Source organism: Thunnus maccoyii, chromosome 23 (genome assembly GCF_910596095.1).
Source record: "Thunnus maccoyii chromosome 23, fThuMac1.1, whole genome shotgun sequence".
Lineage (NCBI taxonomy): Eukaryota > Metazoa > Chordata > Actinopteri > Scombriformes > Scombridae > Thunnus > Thunnus maccoyii.
Window position 1 is genome coordinate 24,178,471 of NC_056555.1, and position 17,857 is coordinate 24,196,327.

General features: G+C 39.3%; 1 protein-coding gene across 6 annotated transcripts in view; it reads right to left on the reverse strand.

Annotated features, from left to right (window-relative positions):
• Window positions 1-17,857, reverse strand: part of phf21b (PHD finger protein 21B) — a 109,497-nt gene that overhangs the window by 51,068 nt on the left and 40,572 nt on the right. For all 6 annotated transcript variants that reach the window (XM_042403505.1, XM_042403504.1, XM_042403501.1 and 3 more), the window contains one exon: window positions 9,810-9,854. In XM_042403505.1, coding sequence (XP_042259439.1) covers window positions 9,810-9,854 — 45 coding nt within the window. The remainder of the gene's footprint in view (window positions 1-9,809; window positions 9,855-17,857) is intronic.

The following is a 17,857-nucleotide window of genomic DNA, read 5'->3' on the forward strand; positions in this document are numbered from 1 at the left end:
ATCAGTTATAAAAAAAAATGCTCTATTTTATGTATTACAAGTTTCATGTATATATTATTTTTAATTATGTAAGAAATAATTAATTTTCCTATATGTTCAAAAGAAATTTAATAAAAATTGTGTAAAAAAATGTTTCTTGATAAAAGATAGAAAAATGCTAAAAATGTTTAAGTTTTTGTCGAACAATAAGAAAACTTGTATTAAAGCTCACAACTGTACACAAAATTAGACAAAGCTACACACAAAAAACACATTATATTACAACAGCACAGTAATAAAACTTATGGGATAAAGTAATTATATATCACGACATTAAGTCACTCTTGGACTTCCATAATTACAATAACAACAGTTACGAACTGAACACTGATCCGCGACTCGTTATACATTTTGAATTAACTGAGTCATTTTCACTTGATTTGATGACTTTTTCCAGCTCTGCCTTCACTGATCAATACTCACGGTTGTCATTTGAAACTATTGATCAGCAGTCAATACGTTACACGAGGTATTTATAACCCAGTGATGTTTGAATGTAGAACCTTTATCACGTTTCATGATCTGTATTTGTCCAGAGTGAAAATCAACATAAACCAGCTCTGAGCATCACTCTGATAAAATAATACTTATTGATCAATCTGCCACTTATTCTATCAATAATTGTTCTAATAATAACAACAATACATGTTTTTCTTTTAACATGACGTCTTCAGTCAAATACCTAAAAATATTAATTTTACTATCAATTAAGATAAAGAAAAGACAAAAAATCACAAGTAAGAAGCTAAAACTAGAAAATGTTTGGATTCCTTCACCTGAAAAATGTAATTAACTAATAATCAATCATCAAAATAGTTGCCAAGTTCCTTTTATTGTCAGTCAATTAATCGATTATTAATTATTTTAGCTCTAGACTTGTCTGGCTTTGATGAAAACATTTCATAACTGCGAAGATTAAATCTATTTAAGTCTCCTTCTTCCCACATATATATATGCACATATGTAATTATGTATGACGTTCAAACATGTATGAATCTGTTGAAAACAAAAGAAATAAATGAAATAAATGTAACTTACAGCTCACCAAGCCTGCGCGTGTTGACGTTTCAATAAAGTTTATTCTGTTGTGAAGGTTTGGAAAGTAAAACTAAAACTGGACTCTGATGTTTCTGAACATTAAACCTCAGTGATGGAGAGACGGGGAGGAAGAAGGGGACAGCTGGCCTTCCTAGAGAGGGAAAGAGACAGCGAGAGGGGACGGGAGGAGGAGGAGGAGGAGGAGGAGGTGTTTGTTGCCTGATCAGGGGGGAAGTCTGAGGAGGGGAGGAGGGGCCGAGCTGAAGGCCAGCAGATGGACCCCTGTAAACAATAGAGGCAGACAGATGCAGCCACAAAGAGCAGATACCACACACACACTCAACACTGACGCACACTTCAACGCACAAAGACAGAAAACCTCCAAAATCTCCAAAATCTGAACACTGAGACGTCCTGAAGCCGCGGCGAAGAGAAGCTGAACCGACCTCAGCAGTGTCCGTCTGACCTGCGCTGACGTACACAGTTAGTCTGCAACTAGACAAGACTTTCCTGTTTGCCGCCTTTCATTAAACCAAATATTTTACACTGCACTGTTACTTTTATTCTCTTGTTTTATCTGTCTTATTCCCTTTTTAGCTTCTTTTCATTCCCAAATTTAACACTTTTTAATTGTTTTTATACGTCTTTTTACTTGTGTTGCATTTATATTCTGTTTTAATGTCTTTTATGCTGCATGTAAAGCACTTTGAATCACCTTGTTGTCGACATGTGCTATACAAATAAACTCACCTTACTTAGTTATTGTGTATAATTTAGACTTTTTACCAACCTCGCTTTTGTTTTTGTGATTTATGTTGAGCAGCTGACACTTCATCTGTGTATCTATAATGTCTTGTTTGTGTTTAAAGCTCTTTATGTTTAAATATACAAAGCTAATACTCTACTGAATCTGAGTTCTTTGTTTTAGGTTTTGTATTGTGTATATTTTGTATTATGCATATATATATATATATATATATATAGTTTTAAAAAAAGTAAAAGTTTTAGTCCCTTTAGTTGTTTAGATTCTTCTCCATCATGCAGCAGCATCAGGAGGCGTCTGATCGTCTGCAGCAGGACAACAAACATCCATCCAGAGTCGTACAGATCTATCTTCATCAAACAGAAGAACAAGGAGTCCTGCAGCAGATGGTCTCTGATCTCAACATCATGGAGTCAGTCTGGGATTAACATGAAGAGACAGAAGAAGAACTGTGGCGACTTCTCCAAGACGCAGGAACAACAGACCTGAAACACTGAGGAGAACCGCTGCTGGTTTAAAGACTGATTCACTTTAAGGTTTCAGCTGTTTACTCGACTTTCTATCAAGTTAACTGATGAATAAAAACTATTTAAATCATCCTCACTTTACTTATAGTGCCTCAAACTTTTATATACTATATTTGTATTTATGTATATATATTGTTTCATGACAGAATAAGATCAAAAGTGAGTCAGAAAGCTTCAATTCATAAGATATTTTGTAAAGAACATCTGTTAGTTTGATTGACAGGTTTTCTAACCTTTCACCTTCAGTCATGGTGATTTGACTCTCTTTCATTCAAACGCAGCTTCATCCACGTTTTGACTGATGAATTCTTCCTTTTTCAAACTACTTGATGAGAATTATAATAAAATAAAGCTCCTTATTATAAAGACCCACATCAGGAACTTTTAAGTCGCTCCAGAGCTTCGCCATTTGAGTTTCAACCATAAAAATGACACAAATTAGACCCGATGAGTGCGTTTACATGAGCAGCAGCATCCTGGTTATGAGCTAGTTTATCTTTGTCTTCAGACAAAAGCAAAGCTCAAAAGCAACTTAAAGTTCCTGAATTATTTGGTCATTATTTGATAGAAAAGGAGCTTTATTTCCTGGTTTTAGTTGCTTCTTAGTTGATTTTCTCAATCTTTCAACAAATTTGGTTTTGATTCCTCAACATTTCAGCCTCTTTTCTTAAACAACAGAGAACAATCAGAAACCTGGAAACTGTGAATGATCCTGTATAAAAGGGATATAAATAATATCATAACTGGGATATTAACGTGTGCACTTAATGATGGATTAAAACAGAACAGCTGCTGTTAGCTGCTCTTTTTTTAAACACATGAGAAAACAACAGAGTCACATCAGGGTTAGTTAGTTTTAATCATTTCCTCTGACAGGGTTCGGGTTCGGGTTCGGTTCGGGGGTTAGAGGAACTAAATTAAACCCTGATTCTGGTGGAGGAAGAGCAGGTAGTTTCAAAATAAAGGTTTCTGGGAAAGTTCCTGCAGTAGAAACAGGCTAGAATCTCACATTTCCTTTGCATATATATAGATATACTGTATATGTTTATCTACCTTCTGCTAATAAAGTTTTGTTTGACTAAAACCAGCAGCGTCGTCATCAGTGGAATGAGTGAACATCTGCTGTCAACTGAGCCGCGCTGCATCTCTTCAGAGACATCTGAGAACTTCCTGCAGTCACCCAGGAGACTCCGAGGGGAACAAAAGAAGGTTTTTCTGTCCCCCCCCCCCCCCCCCCGTAGTGAGGGGCGACGCAGCCTGAGGCAAGACAGGAAACATCCCAACACATTCGGCCGGGGGGGGGAGGGGCCTCCGCGGGTAGTGATGTCACAGGGAGGACGATGATGCTGCGGTTTGTCATTGCTGGTTGAAGATGTGATGAAGAAGAAACAGAGGCAGTCTGTTCCTGAACCAGGAAAGTCCTGCATCCAGACGACCCTCTGACAAACCAACAATCTTCCTCCAGGCTGTCAAAGGAGCTTTTTATATATAGAAGTTTAAATCCTAAAGATTTTCATTCTTTTCTCTGAAACGTGTTCCTGAAGTTCCTGAAGACACATCGGCTCCACTACAGCAGCTGGTTTTAGTTAAACAACGATTTACAGCTCCGATAGTGATATTTAATGCTTTTAACGTGTTTTACAAGTACTTTATTGCCACAATCCAAGATTTTCAAAATAAAAATACATGTTTTTTTGTAGTGTTCATATTATTATCAAGACAAACTCACATTATCTCATGTTAAGGTCAATCACACCGTTATCTCTTCATTATCTCTTTCCTCTGTTATCTAGAATGAACATGAAGTGCAGACGTTTGTCATCTCGAGGCATATAAATCATTATTTTGGGATGAAAAGAACTTTTTTTTTAAATCTTGGAATTACAAAACTAAGTTGTAACAACAGGAAAACTGGGTTTTTTTGTATTTTGAGATAAGATAATTCAATCATGATCTAGAGATTAATTCTTCATCTTGGTCAGAAACTGCAAATATTTGTTTAAAAATATAATAACTGAGGTTTTCTTTTCTTTCTCCATGTTCAGTGAGAGCCGTCTGAGGCGGTGTGCTCCATGTTCCTTTAAAGATTTATTTATGCAGCCTGTCATCACCTTTGTTTCCTATTTACTGGACCACGGCATACAATAACCTCAGTGATGCCTGACTGACGCGCCGCGTGCCAGGACGTGCTGAGGACAGATAGTCCAGCTGACGGCGGGGCCGGCTTGCCTGTTTAAAACCTGAACGCTGGATGCAAATGAAGCGTTTTGTCTGAACAGAGAAGCTGCGGTTAACCAAATGTCGGAGCCAGACTTGGCATATGGTGTGTAATTAAGCTCAGTATCACAGAGGAGACGAGACCTGGACCGGACATGAACAAGAAGACCTCGCTGCCCGCTGAGCCATGAAGACTCCTTTCCTTTCTCCTAGTAACTGTATAATTCACTTGAATGGCACTTTGAAGGAAGGAAACGGTCTATACGATGAAACAAGTTTTTCCAACAGATGTTTTAGACTTTTTGAAGACACAACGTTCACACTCGTCCTGTTGGGAAAGTTTCCCTGAGATACTATTAATCCCTGAGGAAGAGACTCTTCATCCTTGTAAAATTCTTCCATTAAAGCAGAACATAAATCCCACATTAGTGTATCAGTCACGTTAAACGAGCCTTCATTAAGGGTAAACTGAGCTCATCAAACTCTTTCAGTGCTGACTGAAGAAACTCGCTAGCCTAGCAACATTAATGCTAAAAACAACCCATAATGCATTACTCTCTGTAGGTACTTTCTCTATTCAAAAAGATCTGAACATGTAAATGTCTCTTCCTCCACTTTTTCAGATGTAATTTTCAGAATAAAATACATAATATGGTGATAATAACAACAAATGTGATGTTTGAACTGTATCCTGTTGTAGGGAAATAATGATATCGATATTTGGATGTTTAAAAAGCCTGATAATATATTAGTTGATGGTTTTTTATTTGTTTTCTGGCTGAACTGGCCACGGACCAGCCCTACCAGTCGGCCCAGTGTTGGAGTTTCCCCATTGGCTGTTAACTTATTGTATTTTCTCTCATACTGAATATTTAGTTTTTATAGGATTGTCAGCTGATTCTGTTCATTTTGTGTTACTTTTGTCGTCTTCACCTCTCCTGTCACATGTTTTATTTCTGTTGTACACCAGAATAAAATCCAGATATGTGTATAAATAAAAAAAAATCTAATCAAATCATGTTTAGGACACTCAAGGTCTGCTGTTGTTGAATTGATCCACAAAGCTCATTTCTCCTTTCAGTCCATTTTAAAGCAAGAATACTAAAAACAGTCTTTTCCAACATGAAGATTTGCTGCTTTGCTGACTAAACCAAACAAAAGAATCACAACCTTCTTATCCAGTTCATGGCCTTTTGAGTTGTTGGATTTTCTTCTCTTCTGATGGAGCGATGCTATTAGTTTCCACCTGTTTCCAGTCTTTGTGCTAAGCTACGCTAAACATGTCCTGGATTCTCTGCATCTCTGATGAAGATCCTCCTCAAAATGTGGGACTGCTCCTTTAACTGCTGGCCTACTGGAAGCGTCACTCCTCTCTCTCTCTCTCTCTTTATCTGACTGCCTCCTCCTCCTCGCCTCGCAGAGTGTGACAACTTTCAATATCAGTGTATTTGGTTTGTGGCCGGCGGGCAAATATTGACGGAGTGGATCTGAATGAGAGACGCTTCATTTCTGAGATGAGTTTCTACCCGCCGCTCGGAGGAGAAGTTCTGCTTCTCGGCGGGGGCTCAGCGGATGGAGGATGGAGGATATTGGGACGGCGGCACGGGGCCTCCCGTCGACACAAGACATTTTCTTCCATTTATTGCCCCTCTGGACACCTGCAGCCATTAACTCACCAGTACAAACCTTCACGATCACGTCTTCTCACTTTGTCCTTTTTCCTTCAAACACGTCCAGCTCTGATTGAACAATAAAATACACACAAAGTGACCTTGACTTCCACCCTAAACTAGTCGCCTCTCCAACTCAATGATTCGCTCCATCCAGCCAATTACGGCGCTCTTAACAAGTGGCCGACAGCTCGCCGTTAAAGCGGCCCCCACCACTCTTTTTTTTTTTCTACACCATTATTGCTCATCCGCAATCACTTCAAATTAGATCTACAAGTCAATACGAGGAGTCAATATTTAATTTGCTCATAGCAGGTGGTGATTTATAGTCAGAGACGCGGTGGACGCCCGGCCACAGGCCGCCATTCAGGAAGACTGCGTCCTTCACATGAAGAACGACGACGTCATTGACTGTGACAGAAGACAGGAAGTGACGGTCTGATTTACAGGATTGTGTCTGACAATTTCACCAAGTACAATCAGATTTTTACAAGAAATCATTTTGCCTTTTTTTTTTGTCATTTTACATTGAATTTCCACTGTAATTAACATACTTTCAGCCCCTTTTTAGCATTTATAAAACACTATAATGTACCAATAAGTGAAGGCTGTATATATAAATTATAATTGTTGACATTAATAAACACATATATCTGCTTATAGCTACATTACAGACACTTTTCAAGCTAAAAAGCCAAATATTCTTTGGTTTTATCTCCTTGTCCGATATGATAATAATAGTTAAACATAACATAATAATATTTTGGGGCCAACACATTACACAGTGACTGTTGCTTATTTAGTCAGAAAGTTTAATGTTTAAAATAAATTTGTCACAGCTTGTTTTTTACTATATTTGATGACATTTGAATATCAAATTCAGGAGCTACGAACCTCTCAGAGCCTCTAAATTGTCCTTAATGTGATTGTGTGTTTGCGTTTAGTCGCTGCTGCTGAACTCTACATCCGTCCATCAGCGTGTCGCAGTGCATGCTGGGATACTCCTACCTCCCTCCAGCAGAGCCCGAGGAGGAGTGTGTGTGTGTGCAGAGACAAAAAAATGTGGGTGACTGGTGACGAGGGAGGGGTCAGAGGAGCGTGTTGAATCCTGAAAGACTGTGTTTAGGGAATTAAGACGGGATCCTGCCTCCCCCCTTCTTGATGTTGACTGGCTGTTAAACACCGCAGAACCTTCCGAAAAAAGTCTCCCGAGAATCATTTAACAGCTTCACTCCATGTCGTATGATGATGTTCAGAATTGATCTTCCTCTCCAGCTGGGTCTAATTATGCCTCAGGGAGGTAACAAAGGAAGGTGTTGCACAGCGTACTCTTCATTACTTGGCTTGGAGGAAGACCTTGGCAACGACTGAGTGAGTCTTAAGCCACAAAAAAAAAAAAAAAAACAGAGGAAGACTCTGTGGTGTTTATCTCACCGATGGCTTCAACGCCATGGAGGTGGGAGGTGGCGGTGACGTCGTCCTGAGAACAAGCCCTCATAACTTTTAGAGAAGCGTTATTGAAATGACAGCTGTTAGATGCTCAAGAAGCAGTTTAATTACCTCCTTTAGTTAACGGCGACAGGAATAAAAAGTACGCTGATAAAAACATCTTCTACAATACGACTGTCATGCTGTGTTGAAAAAAAAAAAACGATTGGACGCCGTTCAAAAAAAAAAAAAACGGCTTCTGGAAACAAAAAATGCAAATGTGCCCGTTTTTACAAGGTAAACCTGTAAAACAAATCCAGCCTCAATTACACACGCCGATGCCTCGCAACAATTAGCCACCCATCACAGAGCGCAAAGTTCATTTTAATTAGGTTTCTTTTTTTTTTTTTTAAATGCCTTGCGAGGAGGAGAAATATATGCAGGGAGCCTGAAGAAAGCAAAGCTGCCACAATGTGAAGCGAAATCGACTTCCACTCAGTAATGAATCGCAGCTCTGAAATGAAACTGACATGTAATGAATCTCCGGCTGTGTGTGTAGTTTTTTTTTCTTTACTCTTCTCTTTTGTCTCTGCTTTTTGAAAGAAGCCAAAAGAAGAAGAAGAAGAAGAGGCCCATTTACATTCTTCAGCACTTTGCTGCAGTCACAAATGCTTACTGTCACTTTTAGAAAAAAAGGGGACAGAGATGAACTGTGGGGCACAAAAGGAAAACTGCCCACCACGCTTTTCTAAATCCGTGTAAGAGCAGACGAGGTGGAGATTTGGTTAGAGAACGAGCAGCTTCTGTGGCACAGAGTCAAAGAGTCACAACTTTACAGAAAGTTTGTCAGATTACAGCTGAGTCGACTCAATTTTATCATTTTCAGTGATAAAAAAAAAAAAATGTTTTTTTTTTGCCACATTTGTAAGATTACAAATAAAAAGTAAACAGGAAGCTGCATCAGGGCTCTACTGGAATATCTGCATGATTTACAACTAAAAACTCCTTATTTCACTGCTAAACAAAACAATTATCACGTATTCTGTAAGTCAGCGGTGTAAAGTAACTAAATACATTCACTCAAGTATTTAAGTACAGTTTAGAGGTACTTGTACTTTACTTGAGTATTTCCATGTGATGCTACTTTCTACATTTCAGAGGGAAATATTGTACTTTCTACTCCACTACATTTATTTGACAGCTTTAGTTACTTTTCAGATGAAGATTTGACACAATGGATAATATAACAAGCTTTTAAAATACAACACATTGTTAAAGATGAAACCAGTGGTTTCCAACCTTTTTGGCTTTTGACGTCTTACAAAAAGCAGTGTGTAGTCGGGTCACATTTCACATGTCTATGAGTTGTTAACAGCTCCACCAAATAGTGATTTTTCCCTCTAAACTTCTCACATGCTTTCATTTCAATAAATGTTCAAATGATCCAATATTTCAGCAAAAATCAAAGATTAGAGAAAAAGTCCAAAAACTGAAAACAGATTTGTGTATCAGAACTTTGTTTTTTCTTCTTTCCTCTCCCATTAATCATCTCACCACCCCTCAGATTTATCTGCTGACCCTTTGGAGGGGCCCGACCCCTAGGTTGGGAACCACTGGACTAAACTAGCTAACTGTATATAAAGTAGTGTAAACTAGCTCCACCTCCAGCAGCTACAACAGTAACATGCTGCTCTAACACTGATGCTTCACTATTAATAATCTAATGATGTCATATATAATAATATATCAGTCAGAGGGACCAAACCACTACTTTTACTGCAATACTTTAACTACATCAAGCTCATAATACTTATGTACTTTTACTGTAATACTTTAACTACATCAAGCTCATAATACTTATGTACTTTTACTGCAGTACTTCAACAAACACGCCGTCAGCACATATCGAGACAGACTAATAGTTTCTAGATTAAAAGCTCCAGAGAGGAAAGAAACAGAAACACAACCACAGACTCGTTTCATACAAGTTCCTACAGTGATACTGGTTTCCTTTTTTTTAAAGACAAATACTCAGGTCAGCAGTTGGATATTGTAAACTTTTGTGATTGCATCCATGTAAACAGACACTTAACGTGGTAGAAACAGAAGCAGAGAACATGTGCGTACCTGTCCGTTCTGGAGTTCATTGAGGCCTTTGCACAACGTCTGATTCTGCAAAGAGAAAGAAACTAAATTAAGTAAAAACATTCAGACATTTTAACATTATAAATGCACCAGCAGACAACCTAACGACTTTTAAAGACGAATATTTTAAGGCTGTAAAACAAGTTGATTGACAACATGTCAACATTTGTCTTGGAAGTAGCTTCGTAGCTAGTTAGTACTATTCAGCTTTCAGCAATGCAACACAATCATTTTCAGCTTTCAGTAATCACGTGCAATTTCTTCAGAATTGTGCAAAGACTGTTTTCATATTTAGACTTTTAATTGCATCTCTAACTGTTCAGTGTGCATATAGAGAGCTGAAGTGAAACCAGAACTTGCAGCTTTTCTTCCACAAGTAAGAGAAGCTCTTTCAAACCTTCCAGTAAATAACTAAAATACAGCCTTGGAACGTAACCTTACCGGAGCTGCAACAATTAGTCGATCAATGGATTAGTCCTTGAGCTAATATGAAGCTTCAGCGTCCAAATGAGTCAAATCAAGTAGATATCTTTCAACGTTACAGTCTTTTTAGTGCCAAAGTTCCTCTTTTTGTTACTATACTTCCACCTGCAGCTCAACAGGGAAACACTGTCCGAGGAAACACAAAGAGGGAATTTGATGCTAAAAAGACTGTAAATGTGTCAGATATCCACTTGATATGACTAACTCAGACTGCTGAAGCTGAATAGAAGCTTTTTGTTACCGTACTTCCACTCCATCACTTCCATTGAAAGCACATTTGAAGGATCTTTTAACATCCAGTCTGAACCGGAGGAATGATTACAGACACCTGTGAACCCTCAGCTGTACTAATCTACAAACGTTAAAACACTGAACTTAAAATGCTTCCAGCTTGAGAAACTCTGCCCTGCAGCTCATTTCCCCTCGTTTACGCTGCACAACTTTCCCCGTCGTTCCCGTGTCTGATCCACTTTATGCTGCAGTGAATCCTCCTCCTCTTCCTCGCCCACCCTGCACTTTAACAAACACTAAAACAAACAACAAGTGAACCCTCTGGAGGCAGAAACGCCGTCGTCGTCGTGCTATCACAGCTGAGGCCGTTTCCCAAGCCGGCAGTGAGAGATCTGCGTCTATTTGTCATCTGTAATCTAATGGATACATGTAGAAACGTCTGGGGACCGGAACAGAAAAACTGAAGCCGAGTTGGGAATCTCTTCTTCTTCTTCTCCTTTTTTTTTTGTCCCTCCAGCAGTGTAGGTGGTTAGGATAGGAGTGAGAGGAGAGTGTGTGTGTGTGTGTGGATTGTCAGATAGATAAATAGAGGCGGATTCATTCTGTATGCATTGCTTTTCACACAGGGGAAATTTATAAGCAGAGTGCTGATAGTTTCCAAATCAGTTTCACTCGGGAGCTGAGCGCCGTTGCATCAGAGAGAGATTACCGCAACTGCAAAAGCCCCCCCCCCCCCGAACCATTTTACAACGTCTACACCGTGTTTGACGTTTTACTGTCGACTCATTCGCTGTTACTACTCTCTGTGTGTGAGTTCAGACGGTTCAGTGTTACTGCTGCAGAGGATTTTCAGTCGGTCTGACCTCTAAATACTACAGCAGCAGCAGCAGCAGCAGCAACAGTGCAGCAGATATTCACAGCTCATCCTGAAACCTGCGCCGATTTCAATTCAACTTTATTCATTCCTCAAAAAAAAAGGGACAATCTGAGGCAAACGCACACGCACAGAAACTAAAAATACCAAATATGAAGATGTAAAAGAGGTTAGCTAATATCCAACACCGCCAGGTCAAATTATGTCAAAAAGTGGCTCCATCAGCTGCTCCGACTGACCCTCACCCGACTGAGTCATTCTGGTCTCAATCTGTAAATTCAGACCCTCTAATAAGTGTGCTGGTGGTCCTTTTGGAAATTATTGCTCCGTTAATAATATTATAGTAGCTCTGATGTCTGCTGTGTTGGCGTTGATTGACAGCTGTGATTGACAGTCGGCTCTGGGACTCACACTGAGTCGGACTGTTGTCACAATAAGTTTTACTTGATTACGACACCTGCCCTGTTAGCACAATTTAGCTATTAAGGCGTGTTTCGCAGTGAGCGTGAAAGACAACCACATGACACCTCGCTACGTCTACATACAGTCTGTGGTTTATACGTAAAGTAAACTGGACACAAGTGCAAACTTCCTTCTGTTTGTTAGACATGAAACACATTCCTGATGGCTGAAAGATGTTTGTGTTTTGTTAATAGTTTTAGAGTTGAGGTTATAAACTCCTATATTCTCCAACAGCTCTGAAGGACTTCCGTTAGCTGTCCAGTTCCCTCTCTAGAGCTCCACTGGTCATTTTAATCTTAATTAAACAGCTTAACGCCATCCTGTGTGAAGTTTTACAGACGACAAATACAAAAATTCCCAGACAAATCTTTTCAGTGTTGCAAACAAAACATTTCCCTGTTCAGAGGAAAATACTGATTGAATGCAGCTAATTTTTCAATAATAAGTGAGCACAGTTTGAATAAAATTAGACTATTACTATTCAAGAGCTTATAAAACCCTGCAAAAGGAGGAGAAGTGATTGGTTTTTGCTACTTCTGTTTACCGACCAGCCTTCAGCTTCTGCTTCATAAAAACTGAGCAGCTATTTTAGGTGCAATTTCTCTCTATGAAAGTCCAAAACAAAACAGAAAACCAGAGCAGGTACTCTCTCTCTCTCTGTGTGTGTGTGCTGGCATTTGTCCTTCATCCCTAAAATACAAATATTTGGTTTGCAGGACACAAGATAAAGATCGGCTCACTCAGAGTAAAGGATGGACTGAGTTTGCTGCATCTGAATGACTGTTTTCTCTCACAACATAATCCTCCCCCTTCCCCTGAATGCAACAAAATGAAAACAAATGGCATCCCCCCCCCCCATATTTACAGCCAGAGCATCTGTTCAAAATGCACACAAACACAGCCGGCTTCTGCTTTCTTGTTAGCATTTGGACGGGGAGCCTTTCTGGGGAGAGCATTAGCGCTGTTTGGCTAACTCTGACGGGCTTCATCTCTCAAAAAGCTGCAACCGTGGAGCCTCGTGGGAGCCGGCGGCCACCTGCCCAGCTGCCTCCGCCGTCGCCATTCCTCCCAACACTTCTTCTGCTCCCAAAATTTAACACCCGCCAAATAAATGCCTGTAAAAATTTGTCTTTGGTAGTTTAATCAACAAGGAGAAACTGGCAAAAGTAGCTGCTAACTTCTCAAGATGATTATGTCTGAAGGTCATGGTCGAAGGTTGTCGAAAAATTAGATTTAAATCCAACAAGACTGAAAATAGAACTAATAAAAGTCCAATATGGCAACACGACAACTGAGATCACCTTGAAACAAGACTAGGTCAAAACATCATACATGGCCGGACCATGTATGAAACGCTACGTGGCTTTAAATTTGTACGTCGCCTTGGTTACCATCAAGGTAAGTTTATTTAGTTTTTATACAGTAGTTGTAGCTCAAGACGCTGTACACATATAATAAAAATACTTCAAATACATTACACCAAGTTTTGGGTGCTGTTGTAGGAGGGGTTGGGTGAAGATTTAGGCTTTTTGTATTATGTTTTATATATTATTTCACTTTCCCACAACTTGATAAATAGTTTTAGCGCAGTAACTATCAATTTAATCACAAGCAGCAACCTCCACGGCTGAAAAATGAAGCCAACGCGGAAGTGCCAAAAACTGCAGTTCCTTGAACGGCCACTTGAGGCTGCGAAGGTGAGTCAATCCCCATAAACCCCCACGTTAAGATGCCCAACTTTACAGCAGAAATAAACATGTTAACAGCCTGGTACAAGAAACAGTTTTCATGACAACTGTACAGGGTGAATTTTTATATAACTTTTGTATAATTAAGGCTAATTAACCAAGCTAGCAGCTAACATTAGGGTCACTCCTCTCTCATCCAAATGTGATCACTTCTAGCTCCAAAAATCCAAGATGGCGACGGTCAAGGCTCCAAAACAGGAGTCCACAAACCAATGGATGACGTCCATTATTCTTTACAGTCTATGGTTAATCATTAATGCTGTAATGCTAGTAAATTTGGCCTGATAGAGGCACTAGAAGAAAAGGAAAAAGGTCATAAAAACTCACTAAGGTTCATCCTCTGAGGAGCATCAACGTCTGCAGCAGATTACGTAGAAATCCAGTAAATACTTTGATCTCTTGTCATGTGGTTGGAGCTATAGCAAAGGTCATGTATCACCAACATTTTTTAGGAACCATCCTCTGGGCTACATGAACATACACAGAAAGATATGAAGTTATCATTTCTATAGTTTTTGAAATATCTCGACCAAAACGTTGATCAAGTGGAGGTTTTTTGGCTTAATGGTGGCACTACAGGAAAGGTCGCTGAGGATGACGAATATCATCTTCTGGAGACCTTGAATATCCACAGCAGACTTCACATCATTCACAGGGGACAGGAGGAGGTGTGAGGAGGTTGCATGGTGGAGCAGGAGGAGGAGGAGGAGGAGGAAGGGGAGGCCTGGTCCCTGGTGTGTCAGCAGCTGATGGCAGCGTGGGGCTGAAACATGCTCCGACATGCCAGTGTTCAATTAGAGGTGTGGCTCTCACATATTCACAGCTCCAGCAGGAGAAACAGCCACTTAGTTACAGTGAAAATGACTGTTGGAGCATCATTTAGGACGCCCATGGATACTGTTTCTACATGTTAATTAAAAGAAGCTCTTGGAAGCTTAATTTACCAGCTGTTCTGTCATTTTTTTAGAGAAAAAACATTTATCTTAACAGCAGTACTGCTTTTTGACCGAGCAGGATTCTCCACTCACAGCTGTTTCAAGTTCTAGTGACAGTTTGAATAAGACGTCCTTTACAGAGGGGTTTATAAATCATTAATACATAACTTATTAATGCTTTAGGTTAGTTACAAACAATTACAACTTTGGGGTTTCCAGGTGGTAATATTAACATAATGGAAACATGATAAAAATGATAAAAGAAGCTCAAACATTGAGCCTTGAGGAACTCCACACATCATATACTGTATAAACGTTTTTAACTAATGGCTTTATTAATGGTTAATAAGTTATTGTATACCTCAGTTATAATATGTTCATAAGAACAACCTTTAGGTTTTAGGTTTAGAAAATCCTGTTGCATAATTTGGCCAAATATTTTAGTGGAAACATGTAAATCTTATAATAATGAGAATAAAAGAGGCCCAAGGATTGAGCCTTGTGGAACTCCATGCCATGGATACAGAGTTGAGTTCAGTTATTAATGACAAAAAAAAAAAAAAGTTTTGCCAGGAGTTTAATCTCTTCCAGAAAGACTTTGAACATATTTGCAGTTATAAATGTTACTGTCAGTATTCCAGGTCATGTGTTTTCTCAAAGTAACTGATCTTCCAGATCAACTTAAGAGCTAGCTAGCTACAAAGACAATGCAAGTGTCTTGAAAGGGGATTTAAACAGATTTTTTGGCCTGGCCCAAATGTTTGATAATCTATCCTCCATTAATAAGGCGTTTATAGCTGTTGGGAGTTCCCCAAGGCTCAGTTCTTGGCCTCTTTTTTGTATTAAAATGCTTCCATTAGGCCAAATTATTCAGAACAACAAAACCAACTATACAACACAACCGTCCACAACTCCCTTAGCTTGCATATGTTTTCTTTGCGAGTAATCAATCAAATCAGTGATCGAGTGTGCTCCACTTCCTTCAGACAAACCTGAAAGAGTAATTTTTTTTGAAAAATTGAAAAGCTGAGAGGTAACACTTATTGACTGTCTGACATAAAAACGTGTCAGATCTGGAAGCAATCATGGACTTATAGCTAAACTTTAACAGCCACTTCAAATCAGCAACAAACTCCTCATAAAACTATCTTAAAAACAGAGAATCTGTATCCAGACATGACTTAGGAAAACGTATCCTTGTTTTTATTTCCAGCAGGTTTGACTACTCTCACCTCGCACCTGACTGGACAAACAACAAACAAGCCACTTTTCAAACAATAAAAACATAGCAGCTCATCTGAAAAACGCTGAATCCAACCTGAAGCCCAAACATCTGTCTTTGAGTAAATTTAACGCAATAAAGAGGCCATGCAGTTCGTGAATATGCTGGTTTTAAAAATACCTTTCTTTGTTTTCATTATCTACAGTACAGCTTTCTGATTCGTCCAGGTTTCAACACAGACCTCTAACGGGTCACTGTGGAGAAAATGATTGAGTTTACGGCGCCGCAGACGTGTCGAGGCCGCTCGCTTCGCCTCTGGGAGCTGCAACAGACAACAGACACAGCGTCATCCATTTCTGCTCTGCATCCTCCGGTGTGTCTGCGTGTCAGTCAGCGTCCCGCTCCATCTCCATGCTATCACACAACAAATTGCCTTTTCATTAGATGCAGGTAAATGAAATTGTCTTTTGTCTGCTGCTGCTGCTGCTGCTGCTGCTGCTGCATGTGAGAGAGAAGTCATTCATGTTCGGACACAGAATCCATTACAGACTCGACAGACTGAAGCGAACATCAGCCAGGAGGAGGGAAACCCTGCTGACCGACGCGCTGTTAAAAGGAAGAAACACCTGTCACACTCACTTTAGGGCTGCAACTAATCATCATCTTCATTATATATCAATCTGTCCATTATTTTCCCAATTAATCAATTAGTCATTTGGTCTATAAAATGTCAGAAACGTCTTCAAATGTCATAGAGACTAAAGTAATCAGCAAATATTCACATTTAAGCAGCTGGAATCAGCTGAAAGAACGACTGTAAACGATTAATCGATTACTATGAACTTCTGCTGTTCTGGATGTTTAATGACTCTGTTGTTCTGTATCATGAACACAGCAGGTTATTCAAAAGTGTTTCTGCACTGACGCCAGAAGATCCACGTACATAAGAACCAGTTATTTGTTCAGAAATATGCTTTTTGATTCCTAAAAAGAAAAAAACAACTTTTAAACCTGCTACTGCGCTTCCATGTACGTTGATGTTTATTATCAGCTGCAGGCAGAAAACCGACAACAAATCAACTATTTTTCGGACCTTTTTACCAGAAAGAATCACAGAATAACTCATTTATAGATTATAGAGTAAATGTCTTATTATTCCAGAGGAAAACTGGGCTGTCGTTGTGCAAAGAAAGAAAAAAAAACATACAACAAACCTTTATGATAATTGTTTATGGCAGCGACAACCTGCTGAATATAAGAGTTTGATTTGTTTTGGTTGTCTGAAGGTTGTAAATATGTTATTATCTGTCATGTAGATTGAATGTTTGATGTGTGAATTAGTGTAACTGTATAAACTGATGAATAAATGAATCAGATAATAGCTCAGTGTCTCGCTGAGGGCGTCTTGGCGGTGGAAGTATCACGGTGTCAGGTGACCAGGGATGTGCTCAGTGTTTGTATTTGTTGAGGCAGAGATACTATTTGTATTTGTATACGAATAAAAGTGGAAATAGACGTAACGATCTTGATTTTGTTTTTATTATACTTTTAATTTTAGGATTATAAAAAGTGTTAAAATAAAAGTTCTTCAATAAATCATTTTGTACAGTCGGGTTCTGACACCGGGTCTCGAACCTCAATCTGCACTGAACCACTCAGCCAAAGCTCAACTCTGTCAGACCCACAAACATACAGCTATTTATACATCCATAGACGAAGATGTAACGCTGTTATTCTTTATGTTTTATTTTCTTCCTGAAAACAAATCATTTTTTAACCCTTTCATGCGTAGCGGTCACTACAGCGGACAGCTGTTTAAAAGCCGTTTTCTTACACATGCATGAGGTTTTAATGGTATAGTTGCACATCAGCCAACACAGTGGACTCTAGTGCGTCGTCCCAGACGCTGCCATTCATTGGCCGGCCTTTGTAAGTGCAACACAAATTTCTCAAAACCAAGATGGCCGCCAGCCGGCCGTAAACGCTCAGCAGCTCGGGAACATCTCGCCGATCCTTCTATAGTAATAAAATGTTGTAACATCAAGTAACAACTAAGGAGTGATACAACTGTTAAA